This window comes from Pelodiscus sinensis, chromosome 1, assembly GCF_052426305.1.
Source record: "Pelodiscus sinensis isolate ZL-2025 chromosome 1, ASM5242630v1, whole genome shotgun sequence".
NCBI classification, from domain to species: domain Eukaryota; kingdom Metazoa; phylum Chordata; order Testudines; family Trionychidae; genus Pelodiscus; species Pelodiscus sinensis.
The window spans coordinates 321,224,164-321,245,409 of NC_143052.1; the positions used below are offsets into that span (position 1 = coordinate 321,224,164).

At 40.0% G+C, this 21,246-nt stretch overlaps 1 protein-coding gene across 1 annotated transcript in view; it reads left to right on the forward strand.

The window, feature by feature from the left end:
* Positions 1-13,270, forward strand: part of CUL5 (cullin 5) — a 73,254-nt gene extending 59,984 nt beyond the window's left edge. The window contains exon 19 of the mRNA XM_089775702.1: positions 1,504-13,270. Within this exon, the coding sequence (XP_089631828.1) occupies positions 1,504-1,698 (195 nt within the window). The 3' untranslated portion in view covers positions 1,699-13,270. The remainder of the gene's footprint in view (positions 1-1,503) is intronic.
* Positions 13,271-21,246: the final 7,976 nt, after the last annotated feature.

Consider the following 21,246-nt stretch of genomic DNA (forward strand, 5'->3'; position numbering starts at 1 on the left):
ATGGAAATTCCTTTTTGAACGCCTTGATGCCTAGGAGATTGTTTTTTCATAGTGAAGATCATTTTTCTAATGGCAATTATTTTAGCGCACAGACCTTAGTGGCTGACCCGTGTGATGCCAAACACAAAATAGGGTTGCACTATGGATGCATTCTAAATTCCTTTAGAAGTTGGTGACTGAATTCCATCATAAACTCTTAATCATCCTCTCAGTACTTAACTGTATACTCTATATCCATCAACCTCTTAAATTAAATTGAATTTATTCAATATCCAGTGAGTTGAATTAAGAAGTATGGTTGTAGGATGTTCTTAGCTGACAAATTCAAAGTAACATATTAACTGCAAAGCTCTCTACAGTGCAGATAATTCCAACGTAGTCTTTTTCTTATAGGCATTCTGTTTTAAGGGAGCCCGGAGAAAGACGGTTCTTTTTTTTTTGTTTGTTTTCCTCTTAGGCTATGTCTAGACTACATCCCTCTTTCGACAGAGGGATATAAATTAGACACTTGGAAATTGCAAATGAAGCGGGGATTTAAATATCCCGTGCTTCATTTGCATAATTACGTCATGGCACTCTTTCGAACAAGTGCCATTTCGAAAGTTAAACCATGATCTAGACGCGGTTCTTTCAAAAATGGCAGGCTTTTTCGAAAACCTGTAAACCTCATTTTTTGAGGAGTACAGGATCTTTCGAAAAAGCCTGCCATTTTCGAAAGAACCGCATCTAGACTGCTGTTTTACTTTCGAAATGGCGCTTGTTCGAAAGAGCGCCATAACACGATTATGCAAATGAAGCACGGGATATTTAAATCCCCGCTTCATTTGCAATTTCCAAGTGTCTAATTTACATCCGTCTATCGAAAGAGGGATATAGTTTAGACACAGCCTTAGAGATTATTGAAAATGTATTGTGCCCTTTTTTCCTTCAGTGAGTGACTAAAGGAACTTGGCCCAGTATAACTCATATGGACAGGAAAATCATCATTATTCCAATCTTAAATATTTGCCAAGGAAAAAGATGTTGTTTTAAACCTGACTTCATAGGAATGTAGAGATTGTCATACTGGATCAAACTTGTTTGTCTAGTTCCCCGCCCTGTTTCTCCAAGTGGCCAGTGCCGGAGTCTTCAGATGAATGCTAAGAACCCTGAAGTTGGTGAATATGGCGATTTCTTCTCTCCACGTTAGGTCTTACCTTGATTTCTAATAGTTTATAGGTAGGCTTAAGCCCTAAAGCATGAGGTTTAATATTCCTTCCAAAATCTTTGTTGGCATTATTTATTATAACCTTTAATATTCACACAAATTTCCAGTCTCACTTTGAATTTTGCTAAATTCTTGGCTTCTGTAACTTCCAAAGGTACTGAAATCTACAATGTAATTCATTGTGTATAACATACTTTCTTTGACCAGTTTTTAATTTTTCCACCTTCGTGACTTCCTTTAATATCATCTTGTTCTTGTGTTCCCTTTTCTTTTTTTTTTATCCCCCCCCCCACTAGGAGGCTATTATCCAAATAATGAAAATGCGGAAGAAAATTACAAATGCTCAGCTTCAGACTGAACTGGTAGAAATATTGAAAAACATGTTCTTGCCACAAAAGAAAATGATAAAAGAGCAAATTGAATGGCTTATAGAGCACAAATATATCAGAAGAGATGAATCGGATATCAACACCTTCATATACATGGCATAATTTGAAGACTCTAAGGGCCGAGAACACAAATTGAAAGGTGCTTGGGCAGACAGCTGTAACAGTGTTTGTGCTGGAGAAGGACTCACTTTGATTTTCAATACATATTAAAATCCCTGCCTTATCTTACAAGAGGACTATATTTTGCCAATCTCATTCAGCTAGCATGATGGCATTCCCTTCATGTTGCACACTTTTAACAGCATGCTGTTTTGTGGGAAACTTGCATTCATGAAGAGCCCGTTTGTGAGCTTTTTAAAGTAGATTTGATTTACACCCACCAAGAAGAATACAGGCTTGGGTTTTTAGATGAACAGTACTTGCACACACAAAAAGACTTTCAAATACTCATGCACTGAGGAACTGCTGTTGTTTGTTTTGGTTGGTTTTTTTAATGCAATTAGGACTAGAAGTAGCACTTTCACTTTGTTTTGGATAAGCAGAGTAAATGTACTGTCCACCTTTGGTGATTCTTTTTATGTATAACATTTGAGAGACACACAGATGCATCACAACAGATATGAATTTGTTACAACAACAACCTGTTGGCTCAAGCAGTGCTTCAATATAGTAACTGGATTTTAATATTGACATACAAGTGACATAAAATATTTCCAATTTGTGTATGTTGTTTTTCCTTAAGCAGGAGATCATTGTTTTATATTGTTTACTGTAAACATATGGGTATACATTGCTTATCTTATTTGGGCAGATTGGTTTATTACTGTCCTTTAGAAAAGGTGAAGCTTTCTTCCCCATAACTACTTCATGGTTGGGTCTGTTATAGTGAACATAAATATTAAGTGTATTTTCTTGTACACTTAATATTTGAATTACTTTTAATGCCTTCAGAGTTATATAGTAACTGATCCATAAGTCTTCTATGAGAAAATAACCCTTTGCAATTTCTGTACATTAGCATCATATCCAGATATTCCAGTGGCTTTGTTTTAGAATTTACTCTTTATTTGCATAAAAGTCAATTTCCTTAAAAAATAAATAAAGCAGCAGCTGCCGATTGGTTTGAAGTTAACAGGAAATAAAGAACATAGCTAAAGGAGACCTGCAAATATTTAAGGAAGAAACTCCCAGTTTTAACGTGTGAAGAGAAATTGTCAAAATTCCTTAGGTGTATTTGGCCAATTTTTAAAGGTCAAATTTTTCCGCAGCCATGTTAAGTAGCCTCTGACTCCTGGCAGTGCTCAAATGTTCCAACTGATGACACAGTACCGCTGGAGAAGAGTCTGTTGGGGCTTGCAGAGGGAGGTAAGTTAGCTTTTACTTAGCATCCAAAAATAAGAGTATTCATATGACACTATCAGGCAGCCTTGCAAAAGTGTCTTGAAAATACACCAACCCCAACATAAAATCTGTTTGTTTGCTTTTGACAACATGGGAAGAATCCTTAATTTTATTCACTCTTCCAAAAAAGAAAAATAGTAGAGAAACTGACTTTTGCCTGGTTACTATAATATGTAAAATAAGCATCTTAACAAAAGAAAATTGTAGGAATGATCTTTTCCTGCCTTGCAGACTGTGGACTTGCACTTAAAATGCTGCAGCCCTACACTGTGCTTCTGTTGCACTTCAGTGTAGACACTGCCTACGCTATTGGAAGGCCTTCTCCTGTTAGCGTTGGTAATCTACCTCCCCAAGAGGCTGCAACTAGATGACAGTAGAATTCATCTTTCAAACTATCTGTGACTACAATGGGAGGTTAGATTGATATAATGTTTTTGAGGAGTGAATTCTTCATGCCACTGAGAGAAATACCTGTGCTGATGTGAACTCCCAGTGTAGAAGGCGGGTGTATGTCTTATCACTGATGCATGGGCCAGTGCAAGTTTCTTAGAGCAATGCATATTTGACACCTTGCCGAATAAGACTTCTTCAGCTCTAGGAAGACTTGATGGCCAGGCAAAAGAGGAAGGAAAACTGATAGACAGCAATATAAAATGTATTGAAATCTCACTGCATACATTTATATGCTTTTATTTATACTTATAAATGAGTGGATATTGGAAAAACATATTTCATCTTTAAATTAGCATGGAAATATCAGATTATTAACCCTAAAATGATGATAAATTCAAAATTAAAAGTAAAGGTGCTCTCTGTGTCTTGCTTGGTAACACACAAACCAACCTTTTAAATTTAGAAAATTATTCTAAAAATAGAAATTTTTTTGTATGGTGCCACAATTTTCAGCGTTTGTAACTTGATTTTAAGATGAATAGTAATAAATGTTCATTTGGGAATAATTTGGGGGAATTGGCAAACAAGCCAGAATTTTAAAATAATTCCATTATGATGATCTGAGCACCTGTTTTGAATAGGTTACAGTATACAACATTAAATCAGAGAATAATAGCCATGAAGTATTGTCATGCACAAGCAAGTTAAATATGAAAGTGGGGCAATACTAATTTCTAAGTCCTCAAAATCCAGGAGACAACTTGGAGGTTGACTTTCATAAACAATTATGTCCCATATCTCCATTTTGAATCTAGACAGCAACAAACTCTAATTGCCAGTTATTTACATTTCTCCTTCTCCCACTAGAATATACAAAAAATATAACCTTTAAGTTATCTAAACATACTTCATTATGGATGAGAAGAATTTTATATTTGATAGCATGTCTATAACAATGCTACATTTTCCTTAGGTTTATATTTGAAAATGTTCAGTTTTTTTAAAAAAATTGAATCTGAAAATCACACCAGCAACTTCCTAAACATGCAGAATCACATTTACCATCTTTCATCGGGTTACTTTCACCAACATGTATTTAAAGCTAATGTTATCTAAGGCATAAGCCTTACTTGCATAAAGCATACTTGCAGTGAAGTCTTTTGCGGATGGGAGGTGTTCATATCTAAATAAGAGATTCTTTGCTTTGCAATATGGCAACAATGCACTTTTGAAGCTGAAGTTTAGTGATGACCATATATTTCCAAAGACCTAGATTAAAGAGGTGCTGAAACTCATGGTGCCACTTACACTGTCGCAATGAATAGATATGGAGTAAAACTTACTACAGATGTGAAAATACAGTTTATCACATTCTTAATGTCTCATTGAATTAAGAAATACTGTTAAATCCTCCTCAGTCCCAGTAACTTAATGAAGATCTCAGTTTTAATTCTGAAGTCTTCCATTTTTCTTACCACTGTTAGTATCAAAAGTTTGTTTAGTCATTTGATTCTCTTGCACTTATTATGAACGTAATATAGTTACATTTCAAAAACAAAATAAATGGTGGCTTTCTTGTTTTCGACTTTTCTTAAATGTAACATCCTGAATAGTCAGCATTTTATATTTATTTGCATTGGGATGTCATCCTATAAAGTGCAAATTTTTAAACACAAATGGGTGAAAGATATAGTTTTACAGAAAGGTTTGCTGTCTTAAAAGACTCAAAACAGTTTTCTGTTTTCATTTAAATGATTGGGATGCTATCTTTGTAAATTCTTCAAGGTTACATGAAGTATTCTTTGTGAAATAAACAATACATGAAAGCTTTTCTGTCATATACACTATATGTAGTCTGAAGTGTTGAACAAACTTGAGTTCCTAGATTGTAATATCTATCTACATATGGTATTTACAATTTTGAATGTGTGCCACTACATACTGAGATGATAATGCTGTACAATTTTGAATGGTAGCAGTTTCTTTATGGCAGTCCGGCTGAACTATTTTGATGTACTGCTTAATTTTTGAATTTTATTTTTTAAGTTGTATAATTTATTTTCTTGCAAAATAAAAATGTAATATAAAGGACTATTCATTTTAGCAAGATATGTTGGTGTCCTCCCCTCTAATTTTTTACATTAGAATAGAAATACTCCTTCCTAGTCTATTAGAAATACTACATTATATAAGAAATACCACAATGTGTGAAATTATCTATTCTAAATTTTAGTGTATATTCTGAGATGAGCCCATGGGATACAATGGAAAGTTTTCTTTCTCGCTGATGTAATTTGATACAAGTCTTTGGGTGTATGTATATGGATTCAAGGATCTTTTGATGTCCTTTTTTATTCTATACATTACATTATTTTTAAAGGTGAAATGTAAATCTAAAATGAAAGGTAATTTAAGACAAGAAACGGAGAGTGAAGACTCTCTGTAACAATGCGGCTCAAAAGTATACAGCATGCACATGTTGGGATTCCTTACAAAATGTGTGAATGCTCATGAAATTCTCTGGCGCATCTTTCTTAAATACCTCCCAGAAAAAATCACTTGGTGAAATAACTGATACTATTAGTTCCACAGATTGCATGGTACTAGAACTGTCAATGATGTCACCAAGTTATGCAAACTGATGGAACTTTCAAGAAGCTAATACTATATAAACAAGATGAAGGAAAACTTGCAATCAAGTTACTAATGCTGCTGTGACTGTTTCTTCTTAGACGGTCCTTGCCTTCCTTTTGTTATGTTACAAAAAAGCTGAAATATAAGAGTTGTATTTAAGGTACACAGTAAATTTAGAATGTTTGTGCCTTCTGATATATGCAAAGATTATTCTTTCTATGGAATAAATACTATTTTTGATGAATATTCAGTGCTCCTGACAGTTTTCAGACTGGCAACTCTTGCAGATAGCTTCCTCATAACATACTGCCAGTGTTTTCAACCCTGTTTACGAAAACGCAATGCAACGGGTAAGTGCAATCAGTTGTCGTGTTCCATAAATCCTTGGGAGGGCACTTAAGCTACCACTTTCAGTAAGAAAAGTAATTTGATGATGGTGGTCTTTGTGAAATGTGACCACAAGAAATATGTAAGACAAGCAACTCCTATAGAAATTCATTGTGTAGTTTTGGGTGATTACTACTTGAACTTCTGACAGCATAGGTGAGACTTGAATCAGTGATTTAAAGGTGAAAGGTTTTTTTTTCTCTTTAGTTCCCTACTGTGTCCATGTATAATTTTATCCATTGACATGTCTCTTAATTTTTATCTTCCACAGGAATAAAAACAATTTCTTGTGAGGCTAGAATAGAACCTTCTATTTTATAGCTATCTTTTGTCAGGCGCCCTTCCATTTCTCCTGATGTCCTGCCTTCATTTCATACTTGATCACTCTAACTTTTGAAATCTCCCATGTAATTTCAGTTGGATAATGTGGATCAGATTCTAGTACGTATCACAAACTGAAAGGGCAGAGTACTGTACAGGCAGTCCCCGGGTTACGTACAAGATAGGGACTGTAGGTTTGTTCTTAAGTTGAATTTGTATGTAAGTCGGAACTGGTACATATTGTAGGGGAAACTCTAGCCAAACATTTCTCCAGAGCTGTTTTATTCTCCCACAGCTCACTTCCCTCAGTCCTTTATTCTCAAGCTGAGGTGTCTGCTGAGAAAAGCCGCTCCGCGTCTCCCTGGTCTGATGGGGGGAAGCAGCTAGTGCGGGGTTGCGTTTGTAAGTAGGGATCCGATGTAAGTCGGATCCATATAACCCGGGGACTGCCTGTACTTCCCTGTTTCTAGGCCTGCTCTGTGAATAGCCGGTTTCCAGAGATATATGTGGAGGGTGCCACAACCCTGGAAGTGGATAGTGTAGGAAATAGATCACCACCACCACCAAATGATGCATAAGAGGTGTATTCTCTTCCCTAGTTTTGCTGGCCAGGATCTGACTCTAAGACTTCCAGTCCATTCACATTGATTAGATCTATGCTGTATTCAGTGTTACCAGTGATCATGAATATCTTTCTATGTGAAATATTTAAAAGCTACTGTATTAAATGTTACATAATAGTTTATAAAGTGATACCTTCTATATGAAAAGTAATCAGGTAAAATTATTTATTTGCAATGATATTTTTGTTTTCTCTGCTTTCATTTCTAGAGGGTTTGAGGAATACTCTGTGATGCATATCATATTTAGAGTGAAATTCTTCACTAAATATTCACTTTTTGCCTTATAATTTATTCCTCTGGGTTACTTATACATACTAAAATGACATTTGCACAGCTTAAATTCCAGTGTAATTCTAGTCTTTTATTTGAGAAATCTGTCTTGTTGCTTAAGTCTTTGGTTTACAACCAGTGGAGTGCTCAGATAACCTTTTTATTGGCATATCTTCTGGGCTACAGAAATGCTATCCAGTCTGCGGGAAAACATTGATACGGTATCTGATACTCTTGCTCTTGGCCAGATACAATGTTGTTTTCTGACTCATGTTTTTTCAGGCTAGCAGGACAAAAATCGTTCTAGTGTGGGCAAGAGACAGTTTTCCATAATGTTTGTGACTGATTAAATACATTCAAATCAGAGAAACGTAATTTTATCTTGGTTTTTATAAGTGCAGTCAACATTGCTAATGGAACCTGTCCTGCAGGAATAAATGTGAAATTGAGGACACCTAGAAACTTGACTTTGTTCTTAATTATTCCAACTATGCTTGATTTGAGAATTTAGCATTAGAAAAAGACATCCATGTCCAACCAAGCACTTTCTTTTAATTTTTGTTACTTTAAATCTCTTTTCATGCTAAACGTTGCGCTCTGTACTTTATCTTATTTGTTCATGTGGTTGAGCTGTAGGGCTAAAAAATGGAATTCTTAAGAGTCAGTTACTTGACTGTAATTATAATGGTCTCCCAAGTTCATACAAGTAGTCCAGCATCATCTACCAAAAAGCAAGGAGGCAAATGAATTGTGATCTTGCTTTCTATGTAAGCTTCTCTCTGTCTCTCTTGTGTAGAGAGTTGCTAGAACTATTTACAGAAAGAGAAGTTGTGGCCAATGTTTAAAAAAAGAAAATGGCACTCTACAACACTCTGTGGCTATGTCTAGACAACCCCCTGTTGTGCAAAAAAATGTAAATGAGGCAGTGTGGAATATTGCCACGCCTCATTTGCATAATGAATTGGGCTTTGTTTTTGCACCAGAGGCTTTTGTGCAAGAGCCGTTCTTCCTGGGAAAAAAAGGAAGAATGGCTCTTATACAAGAGGGTTTTTTTGCGCAAAAAGGATCCATGTCAAAGCCTCTTGAGCAAAAACAGAGCCTAATTAATTTTGCAAATGAGGTGCGGCGATATTCCACACTTTGCCTCATTTGCATATTTTTCACAAGAAGTAGTAGTCTAGACATAGCCTGTATGTAGAGGGAGAGAAGAAGAAAATGAAATGTTGCCTTTATTGGTGAGTGATATTTTTTTATACCTTGTCATATGAGAGAGAAGACTGTCATTCCATAACCAGCATTCTGAATTGTGACAGGGCGGGTGGGGAAATAGAGATTGCTCAATTAGGACAAACTGCAGAGAATGGGGCTGACAAATCCCCAATACTGTACTTGGATTTACCAAGTGACCAATGAAACAGCTTTCACAATGCTTTACTGGTTACCCTGAAACCAAAAATAGTTATCTTAAGGCTGTGGTCACCAACCAGTAGAGCTTGGAGCTTCTAACAGGTGATCCTGACTCTAGTTTGGCTGGGAGGGTATCAAGTACCAGCACTTCAGCTGCCCCTCCCTCCCATGGCCGTGCTGCTCCTGGCAATCAGGGAGCTTCCTGCTTGCTTTGCAGGGTGAGGCAGAAAAGGTGGGCAACTAATATCAGGGTGTCCCCCTCCTTCCACTTGTGTACCCCATCTCCACAGAGTCAGCAGGGCAGAATCTTGGAGAAGGAACAGGGTGGAGCTGAGCCTTGAAGGAGTGAGGAAGGAAGTGAGATGAGTATTTGGGTCTGAGAGATCCTGGATTGACTTAAATTCAAATAGTGATCTTGTGCTTTAGAAAGTTGGAGACTGCTGTCTTAAGGCTACCTAGCCCTAGGCTTCCACCCAAACAGCCAAGATAAATGTGATGATTATTGAAAATCTTATTCATATAAAGTATTATCGATCCCAAAGGATCAGATACATTATCTCCCAGGTTAATGAATATTTCAGACTTTATCCAAATATAGGCTTATAGCCAATTCTTATTAACTAAACTGAAATGCATTTAAAGAAAGGAAGTGTATCATTAAAAGATCATTATACATAAAGACTTGAATATAATTCTTAGGTCAGTTTCATAGTAGAGATAGATGGTGGACTTCACAGCTGCATGAAGTTCTTTCAGAATTAGTCCAGAGATTGTAGTCCAATATCAGGGCAGTCCAGATGAGATCTCAGTCTTATGACTCAACCATCACCTGAATAAAGTTGAAGCAGATCTGAGATGAAAGGATGAGGTTCTAAGAGATTTATACAGATTTTTGAAGTCTCTTGACCATGCAGTCCTGGTTTCAAGTAACCTTTTTCTTTCATAATATCACTGGTAATTAACTGCTTGGTTATAAGGAAATTATCCATTGACAGGTAACACAGACTTCAAAGTGAAATAGAGGCAGTGCCATTATCACCCCCACATTTCATCTAAATATTATTTCCATTTCAAAGCTCTAATCCATTTAACATGGCTAAGTTAACTATTTCTATGGAATAATTCATTACCATTTATATAATTTTCTAATATGCCTAAAGATTGAATTAGGGTCAGTTAGCCTGCAAGTTGCTTTACTTTTTTGGTTCTGTCTCACATGACTAGTTAGTGGATATAATGACCAGTACCTGAGGTGGCAAGGACTTACCATATTGTGCTACTTGCAGGACTCTCTATTCTGGTATCCTGGGATATCCAGTAGTATTATATGAAGGTGTGAGGAGATCAGCAGGTTGCTGCCTTACATTCCTTATAGGTTTTCTTTAGGTGTGGCAGCTGAGAGACCGGAGGATGTCCTGATGGATTGAGAATATATGAGAGATCAGTAGTGATCCAGTGCTGGGAATGCACAGGCCCAATGTTGGAAAAGTGCTAAAAGGTAACTATTGTCATTGAATCACCTCCCAGCAAAAACTACAATCAGGAGCTTCAGAGAGCCCAAAGAGCAGGTAGTAAATTAAGTGATTGCCCTTAAGAACACATAGGAAATGTCAGGGATGTGGTGGTACGCAGAACAGGGTGGGTTGACTGATCTCAGCAGGTCATGTTACCTTAAGGATTTCTCAGAGCAAGGGTGGTCTCAGGAATACCTAGGAAACATGGTACATTGTCATAAGCGGTGTCTAAAAACAACTCTTTGTTGACACAACACAGCAAGTAGTCTCCTCACAATAGATTGAGCTCCCTGAATTGAAGTTGCATATAATTTGGAGTGATGCTGAGTGGCAACACCCCATTTCTGATGACCAGTCTTCCATAGATCACTTATAGCAGCTCCTTGGTTGTTCTTAAGTCTGAGGCAAGTTTTCCTCGGGTTCTCTTCTTTCTGCTCTTCCACATTCACTGACTCACTCTGATTCTTATTCCATTCTTGTTTTTCCTCATTTTTGCATGCATCTTTCTGTCTGAACCCTTGGTGAGTGCATCTGCATTGCAACATAGTATGTAATGCATCCAACTTTATGATTAACTGCCTTCCTAGTGCTTTTTATTTTCCCCTTCAATTTTTGTTGCTAGATGATCCCCTTACTTTCAGCTAATGGTGAAATGGTACCTCAGTAAAGTGCTTGCTGAACACAAAATATGGCACGATTTAAAATCTTGTCCTCTAGTATCTGTTCCTCTTTGATGTTTATATATACTCACTGGGTTAGTTCACTGGGTATCTGGACTTGATCATGTTCACCCAAGGCTCCCTTAGGGATGGGTCAGGAGTGGCTTCTTGTTGGCACAATAATGTATCGCTCCTAACTTTGCCTCACTAGGATGATGTAACCATTTAAATTATCTTAAAGCGCATATGCTACAGTTGCTTAATCCATCATGCCATAATAACAGGACTGCTACCAATATCTGAAAGACTATAAACATCACAATGGGATGTAGAATTGCATTAAAGCACTGTGGGAGATACTCCATTTGTTTTGTTCCTTTTTTTGCTTTCTTTAAAATTTATTTGTGTAGTGTACATTTATTATAACCTTGCATTTGTTAGCTAAAGGTTTTTGAAAGGTTTTACTAATTGGTGTAATTTAACCCTTTTTAGCTTTTACATACTATAAAATTAAAATTACATTTAATTACAGCAACTATATTGCATAAGTGTTAAGTTGCGAATAAATCTGTAATTAAGGCTTGTATAAGAAGAGAGATACTTTTGAATTATCAGTGATCAAGCGCTTGACAAATAGGCTGTCCTAGCATGCATATTCAGATAACTCAGAACTGTGTGCATATATACGCTTTTCATAAAATCTGGAGACACTGTTAAATGACAATGTAATTTTCAGCCATGATTCTGCAAGAGCATTTGTATGCCATTTACTTTAAAAAGGACACACATTAATGCATGTACACTTGGTCCATTTTTTCCCCCTTTTAATTTAAATCTTTAACATTCAACATTCTTGTTTATGGAACTTTGCCAATGCGTTCCTTTTTTAAACCCCAGCATTATTAACAAGTTTAATAACTTTATTGAATGGTCTAAGTAACACAAACTACTACTTACTTTCAAATACCTGCCTGCATAAAATGCAGTTGTATCCAGTTTTCTTACATGCACATCAACAGACCCTTTATATGAAAGATTTGAGAGAGAGTGGCATTTTTCCTTTAATTTTTTTTTTAAATAGAAGGCTGTGGAATGTTTGTAGAACTAGTTTGCTGGAATACACAATAATTGCCACACAGCTTTTCCACTTCTGGGTCAATATGTTTAATAAAACAGAGCTCTGGTTGGCAATGTGGTGGGCCCGTTCCAGCAATATGGTGTCATTTTCTCCCTTTACCCATTTATAAGTGTATCACAATACAAATGCATGTGAGGGACTTTCTGAGTGGTGGCAGTGGGGGAGGTTGGGTTTAGAAGGTATTACTGTATGATATGGAAGTTTGCACATAATAGTGAGCTGTTTAATAATGCACACCAGCATTGCCCTGGTTGTTACCCATTTTGCCACCATTTGTGAGCTCACTCTTTTAAGACCACCAAGTCTAGGAGAATTATGAGGGACTTGGGTTTGCAAGAAGGACAAGAGATTTTTAAAAAGCATTTGTAAGTAATGCCTGCAAATGTATTTGGGTTCCCAGGATAACGTCCATATACCAATTCCCTAGGCCCTTTTCAATAGCACTAGGAAGTGAATATATACAACTGACATTAGTATGCATAAGGGCCATCAGGTTAGACCTCCTCCATTAGGGTATACTTATTGATTACCCTAGACATGGGGAAAGAGGGGGGAAAAGTATAATACAGGAAAGAATGAAGAACTGGTTTGGGTGTACTCTAACTGGTTTAAGACCCATCTGATAATTACCTTTATTCTTAAAGCAATAGTCCAACTACTTTTAGTTTGGAGGAGTGAGCTGTTAGCTTTGACTGCATATCTTCAGATATTTCTGGGCAGTGATCAGTAGAAAAAACAAGGCCCGCAAAGTTAAACTTGGGTGTCTTTGTAGAAGATTAAAAGCAGGAATCAGTAATGATGCTGTACAAATGCTCATAAATTAAGTGCACATTAGTAGGGTTGCCAGGTGTCTGGTATTGGCCCGGACAGTCAGGTATTTGCAGCCTCCGATTTAAAAAAAAAAAAAAAAAAAAAAAAAACAGAAAATACCAGACATGTAAAATGTCCAGTATTTTCTGTTTTTCTAGGACAGAAGGCCACTTGGGACATTCTTCTCCTGCCACGGGTGTAGGAGGAGCATGGGGATTTTTTTTAGTGCAGTTGTTTTTGGTTTTTGCTCAACAACTTTGATCTTTCTTTTTCCCCTCAACCAATTTTTTTTCTGCCATGTTCAGTATTTTTTGTGAAAGTATCTGGCAACCCTATACATTAGTTAGAATGTTCCCTAAAGTCAGTTTGGTGAGATTTGCCTGGATGGGCCACATTCAGAAGTCATTTTGGTGCTTTAGAGCCCTCTTCTTTGAATGTACACAGCTTAGGGCACTAAACACCTCACCCACAAAGATCTTATCTGGAAGATAGCAGGTCATTTTAGAAGCTGAGTTTTATACATGAGTGTAAATGTTGCTTGTTTCATTTTCTCAGAACTGACAATGAAGTAGCAAGTTGGTGGCAACATTCAGGAATAATACACACCAGGATAGCAGTCTCAGTTGGTTGTTGATCACTTTTCTCCAAGGAGCTAGGGAGAGGGAGGAATTGCACTAAACTTGTTAAGCTGGCCATGTTAATTCCTATGTTCAATGCCATTTTTGTATCTTCTGTTACTGTTCTGTATTTAAAAAGAAAATAAAGGTTAGTTTGTGTACAAAACCTATGGTTTTGTTTTTGTTTTTCATTCCTTGCCCATTTTTACCATAAGTATAACAATTGGTTCACAGATTACCTAGTTCTTACACACCTATAACATACTTCAGATATATTTCATACATAATGTTCAGCCTCCAGTATGGATGGAAGAGTATCAAAGTGGGGAGGGCAGGGGGAGGGTTGAGAGGGACAGTGCATTTGTGGGCAAGTTGAACAAAATATCAACAATGTTTTTAGGAAGACTGGGATTTATTGCCTATACTAGTACATATTAAATGCTGAAAATCTGGTCCATGCTGTAAAAATATTTAAGTAGACCTATTCTCAGGTCTGAAAATCTTTAGCCTTAAAGATAAAGGTCATCCTACGCAGAATGTGTCCTCAGCAACAGAGGCTACAGCAAACACATGATCCCTGACGATTGCTCTGTACCCCGGCTTCCCATAGAATATCAAGTAAAGTTCAGGGTGCTCAGTGGTCTGGGCCAGACATACCTAAAAGATCAAGAAGCTCTAGAGTAAAGACCGATCATTCCATTGGACCAGAGGAGTAAAGTTGTTTGAGAGCAAATTACCAAAATTAGTCAGGTTTATTAATATGGAATAGACAAAGGGTTCTATATAAACCCTAAGAGCAGTCCCATGCAGCCATGTTACATTCCCCTTACAAAGAGGGTATGTTCCACAAAGCTATGCCCATAAAGCTGTTCTTTTATGCCCCACTGTTTCTGCCACCAGATGCATAAAATAGCTAATATGTCCCTTAGACTCTAATTTGTTTTCTGACTGACTGCTGTTTTTGTCTGTTCAGAGTGGTTTCTTGGCACATCCATGTGGGCAGCAGTTAAATGTTTGTGCTATGTTGTATATACACCCATATACATGTCCTGTGCTTGCTGCATCCTCTCAACTTTTCCCCTTTTCTCTTGGCTACACTGTATTTGACATTCCTTGAGTGCATCTTTTGCATGTGGCAAGTCACAAGTGAAGGAGTATTAACACCTTCCAAGTATTGTTTGAATTCTGTACTGCTCCTTTTTACTATGTTTTCTGTTAAATGTTTTATTTTACTTTTTAAACTAGGCTATTTAAGATAAGGAAATAGGAAGGAAGATCAGTGTAGATGGGATCGAACTAGAGAAAGTAGAGAAGTTCACGTATTTGGGGAGCAACATGACGTATGATCTAGACCAGGGGTCTCCAAACTTTTCAGCCCGAGGGCCGCATTAACTATCAAACAGCAGTTCGGGGGCCGACTACACACTTGAGGTCCAAATAAAAAACAATCAAAACATGGATGTTGTTTTTAATTATTTATTTAATATTATTTTATTCAGTTATTATTTAATAACACATTGATACACTACACATGAACACCTGTATTAGTGTGAATGGTGAAATTGTTTCCTGGATGCCAAAATAGAGCCCAGCCCACTAGTGACCTCATGAGAGAGCTAGCCAATAGGATAAGAACGCACTGGCCAATAGGGAGCAATTGTCCACGCCAAGTCCCAACCCCTCTTGCTGTGAGGGACGCGCAGAGCCCGGGCTCAGCCGTCGGTCCGCAGGGCGTGTGGCCGTCCGTTGGCGGCTCCGATCCCCCGCACCCCCGGCCGGGGAGTCTCGCTGCCCAGGGCAAGGGCTGCGCGGGTCCAGAGTCCCTCCTCCGTCCCGCTGGCTCCTCCGGCTTCCCTCTCCTGGCTGCCTGCCCAAAAGAAAGTGAGTGCCGGCCGCCCCTGTCCTTCCGGCCCCTCCCCCTTTTGAGCCGGCACGCACGGGGCGTGCCGCTCACCCTGGCGTCCCTGCCCCTTCTCCTCCTGGGTCCTGCCGCCTTCCTCGCCTGCCGCGCCTGCGGCTGTGCGCCCTCGCTCCCCTCCCCGTGGGCTTTCCCCTGGGCTCCGCTGCGCTGCGCCGCTCGGCGCTTCTCCGGGGGAGGGGCTGTCAGTGTGGGGAGTTTCTTCCCCGCCCCAGCTCCGCGGCGCTGCGCCGCTCGGCGCTTCTCCAGGGGAGGGGCTGTTAGTGCGGGGAGTTTCTTCCCCGTCACAGTCTCCACGGGCCGGATGAGAGGGCCTCGCGGGCCGCATCCGGCCCGCGGGCCGTAGTTTGGAGACCCCTGATCTAGACTGTAAGAAGGAAATAGCGACTAGAATAGCAAAAGCAAGAGCGAGTTTGAAGGTGATGGGTAAGATATGGAAAAGTAAAGTGATGAACTTAGGAATGAAGCTGAGCATCTTGAAATTGTATTTAGCAGCAAGTTGTTTGGATGTGAGACATGGGTGATAACAAAAGATTCGAAGAGAAGGGTATTGGCGTTTGAGAGAAGTTGTTACAGAAAGATCCTGAGAATAGGATGGATACAGAAGGTCACCAACGAGGAATAATATAGGAAGATACAGATGAAAGAGAACCTATTGTAGGATATGCAACGGGAGTTAGTTATCTGCAGAATGAACGACGAGCGAAAAGTTAAGACCTTGGTATTCGGCATAATGGATGGTCCAAATAGGAGAAGCAAACACCACAGAGAATGGGTAGATGATATAGTGGATTGGTATGGAGCTAGTCTACAGAAACTAAGCCACTCCACTCTGGACAGGGAAAGATGGAAGGAAATAGTGGGGGAAGGGAGCTGTTGGACACCAATGGGCATTGAGCCCATGGTGGTTGTTGATGATTTTTAAGTAAAGCACTGTGTCAGCCATGCCCTTTTGCTCCTTATCTCTTCCTTTTTACTTTGTTTTCCATACATTTCTGATGTAAACAGATTACATATGTGACCCTGAGAATGGTGTGTTCTTATAATATTAAGACTGATGTACCACATGGTTATTTATAAATTGTTCAAGAAAGGATTCCACTACCTATAATCTTTCCCTTTTATTATGCACAGCTGTGATTTCTTTATATGGCAGTTGTCAAGGAAATACATTGTCTATTTACAGTACACTTACAATCTGGCTTTTGTCCAGGGAATTCCTCGAGTGCTTTATTATGTACTCTTTCTAAAATTGGTTACTTTTAACAAGGCATTTTGCCCTAATAGAAATTTTAAAATCTCTAACACCTATGTATACTAGAAATGTCTGAACACTTATAATAATCTGTAGCCTGGCCTGCTATTCTCAGACACTGGCATACTACTGCTTACTATAAATAGAACTCTGCACAGATACACAATTGTATCTGCATCTAGCAAAATGCTCTGCAGATACCTGCTGTCACGAGGTTCGAAGGGATGCCGGAAAGAATGAGACCACGACTGGGGGGTTTGAAAAAATAAAAACTGATTTTATTTTGATGAGAACTCTGGCGCCTAATGACTGTAAATTTAGTCACATGCACAGTGGCCAGACAATCATCAGAATGAAAAACAAACAAATCATCAAACAATATAAAACAATTCTCTGAGGCTTTTCTAAATCATAATAATTCCCAATAACTGCCCAGGGGTTAGAAACAGTCGAATTCACACTGGTGGTGTTCATAAGTCTAACTATTTACACTATATTAAACAAAGAACAGTTAAGAACCTTAACAACCACTATTAAAAGAACTAACACACTAACTCTTAAACTACTGTTACTTGATAGGCAATGAGGGCAACTCAAAAATCAATTGGGATAGGGATAATCGCGGGGAAGAGGTGTTATACCGATTCTGAAGACAGCAGGAACACGAGTACCAGCCACATGCTCCCAAACTGTCTCCACTCAGGTCGACCAACTCAAAGTACGCTCAAACAGACTCGAGAGCGGGGGGTGCAAGGCGACTGGGTGATCAGGCCAGGTGTTGACACAATGCGATCCCCCTGAAGGAGGGTTCAGCTGCCTGTTTTATTGCCTGTGGACTTATCACTCCATATGTTGGTTTTTGCCGCAGTAGGTGGAGTGAGCAGGCCTGACCACCAGTCAGCCCATTGGCTGATCTTTCACTGCAGGGGGTGGAGCGAGCAGGGGAAGATCAGTAATTTACATGCCCTTATATGGGAAGCGCTCCGCCTCACAGACAGAGCCCCCTATACCAGCCCTAGATGTATGACAGGCTATGGCTCACCTGCGACGGGCAGCCATTGTTGTAGTTCTGACTTGGACACCTGCATCTGTGTCTGTGGATGTGGATACTTGGGGATGTTGGCAAATTTGCAGAGTTCTAGATACAAAGTCTGTATCCATATCTGTATCCACATCTACAAAAATGAGCCGTGCATATACAGCTGATATCCACAGATTTTGCAGGGTTCTATCTATAATCCCCTTCCAATCATACTATGACTCCACACTACTTGGTTTGACTGACATTTTGGTAGATGGCTCCTGGCTTGGCTCACCAATTTGTTGATAAATTGTATAGTTAATTGCTTAACTATATTTTGATTCCCTATTTTGTTATGACATACTTAAGAGATACTGAGTGTTAGTCAGGCTTATTAATATGGGACAGGAAAAAGGTTCTGTAATCTAGTTTCCCAAGAGCAGTCCTGTGCAGTTTGGTTACATTCACTTAGGCTATGTCTACACTGCCATTTTTTTGCAGCAGAAGATATGCAAATAGCAATCTCATTTGCATATCTTCTGCCGATCCTTTTTGTGGAAGAGGTTTTTGCAATGATAAGCCCTGTGTAGAAGGGATCGTTTGTCGGGGAAAAAAACCCTTTTTTTGTGTGTGCAAGATCCTATAAACCTCATTTTTGGATGAATAAGGGATCTTGTGAAAAAGAGGGAGAAGGGAGAATTGTTTCCCATGCTGCCCTTCAGGCAGCATTGATGCCGCCGACTCAGCTACCAGATCTATGGTCACTGGCATTGTGATGCGTCAAAATTTCTGGCTGCAAGTCTCAGGCTTACTGCCAGAGGTCCAAACAACAATTCAGGATCTCCTGTTTGAAGGGTCCAATCTGCTTTCTGAACAGACCGATAGTAAGCTACACCATCTCAAGGACTCCTTTAAGTCATTGGGAATACACACACTGGCCCTGCAAAGATGCCTGCTTAATTCTAGACCTCCTCCACACACCTATCATCAGGGCGCTAGACAGGACAATAACAGGAGGAGGAACTGGGGCAATAACAGCAAGGCCAATGAGGAGGTCACATTCGGCCTCTGACCAGAGTGCAAGCCCTTCAAACAATATGGCAGGGCCCTAGGTCAAGGTTTTGAAGATGTGTCCAAGGATGGAGTGACAGCCCTAAGCCTCGATTGCCCTTTTGCAGACCATCTAGCCTACTTCCACTGTGCCTAGAGCAGTATTACCTCAGACCAATGGGTTGTGCACACAATGGCAGTATGATATTTTATCCCATTCTTTTCATTTCCTGCCCCCCCTTCCCCAGTCCTCCTTCAGGAACCCCTCCCATGAGCACCTTCAGCAGGAGGTGCACTCACTCCTGCAGTTGGAAGCAGTGGAAGAGGTTCTACCAAAATTTTTTGGGGAAGGGTTTTTACTCCTATTATTTTTTAAACCTGAAGTTCAAAGGAGGTCATCTTCCCCATTCTGGCTCTCAGAAGGTTCAACACCTTCATAAAAAAGACAATGTTCAGGATGATCACGTTGGCCTCATTTATTCCCTCCCTCTTCTAGGGGACTAATATGCCACCCTCAATTTAAAGGATGCTTATTTTCACATCTCCATCACCCCTCAACACAAGTGGTTCCTCCGCTGCACAACTGGAGGGGACCACTATCAATTTGCGGTCCTCCCCTTTGGCCAGTCCACAGCCCCCAGAATCTTCATGAAATACATGGCAATGGAGGCAGCCTTTCTAAGAAAGCACAGGATGCAGATTTTTCCCTACCTCAATGATTGGCACATCAGGGGAAATTCGTGAGATCAGGTAAGGGATACAGTCACCTGACTGGGCCTCATGATGAATGAAAAATCCATGCTCATTCCAACACAGACCATAGACTTTGTGAGGAAAGGCTCGATGGAACAACATCCCTCCCGAAATTCAGGTTCATGTCCATAAGGGTCATTGTTCTTGGCCTATGGGTGTCACCTATGACAGCGGCAAGGAACTGCATCAAGCTACTGAGCCACACGGCTGCATGCATGTATGTTACGGCATGCCAGGTTACGCATGGCTGGTGTGAGTGTACAACCCAGCTTGCTCATCTATAGAGATGGTGGTCTCGATGCCAGCAGAGGTCCTGTCCTCTCTAGACTGATAGCGGAGGATGTGGTGCACGCAGGAGTCCCCTTCATCTGGCAGTTCCCCTCAGTTCAGCTGGTGATGGATGCTTCATACATGGGCTGGAGAGCACACCTTGTGGACCTCAGGACCCAATGATTGTGGTTGTAAGCCAAGCAGATGCTGCATATAAATGTCAGGAACCTGAGGGCAGTTTGCCTGGCTTGCCAAGTATTTCTGCCTCACCTGAGGGGCAGGTGTGTTAGTCCCGACAGGCAATACAGCAGCGACATTCTATAGCAACACAGGGTGGAGCTCATTCCTCTCCCCTATGTCAGGAAGCCCTGGCCCTGTGGGATCTCTACATCTTGCACAGGATCCACCTGGAGGCCTCAAAACTTTCGGGAACCCGCAGTGTTCTGGCGCACCAGCTCAGCTGGTAGTTCAGGGCTCACAAATGGTTCCTCAGAGAGGATGTAGCCTGAGAGGTCTTCTGTAAGTAGGGATCTCCCCATCTAGTCTTGTTCATTACAAATAGCAACAAGAAGTCCCATCTGATTCCTTATCCTGCTGAATCTCTCCATAGAAGAGCTGATCCTACTTCCCTTGTTCCCTTATTTAATAACCCAGGATGTGGACAAAGGTCAGCTTTGTCACCTGTACCTCCAGTCCTTGCATCTCTCAACATGGAACATCTGTGGTTGAAGGGAGGGGAGCACCTACATTTGGATTCAGTGAGGAAGGGGCTCATGGATAGCAGAAAGCCTTCTACTAAGCTAGATACATGACCAAGTGGAAGCCCTTTGGGTCATGGACCTCTCAGAAGGAGATAGATCCACTTCAGGTGCCATTCCCCCTTATTTTAGACTACTTGTTGGAACTCAGGCAGCAGGGTCTAGCCACCTCATCAGTGAGGGTTCATCTAGCAGCAATCTCGGCAGTCCATCTAGAGGAGTGTGGTGGAATGGTCTTTACAAATATTATACAGTAGTTAAACATTTTTTGAAGGGGATGCAAAGATTGTACCCTCACATACAAGAACCTGTACCTCAATGGGATCTTAACCTGTGCTCGCAGGCCTCATGCACACTCCCATACCCTGTTTGAGCTTCTGGTGTCATGTTCCCTTTTGCACCTCTCTTGGAAAGTGGCCTTTTTGTGGCCATGATGTCAGCCAGAATGGTG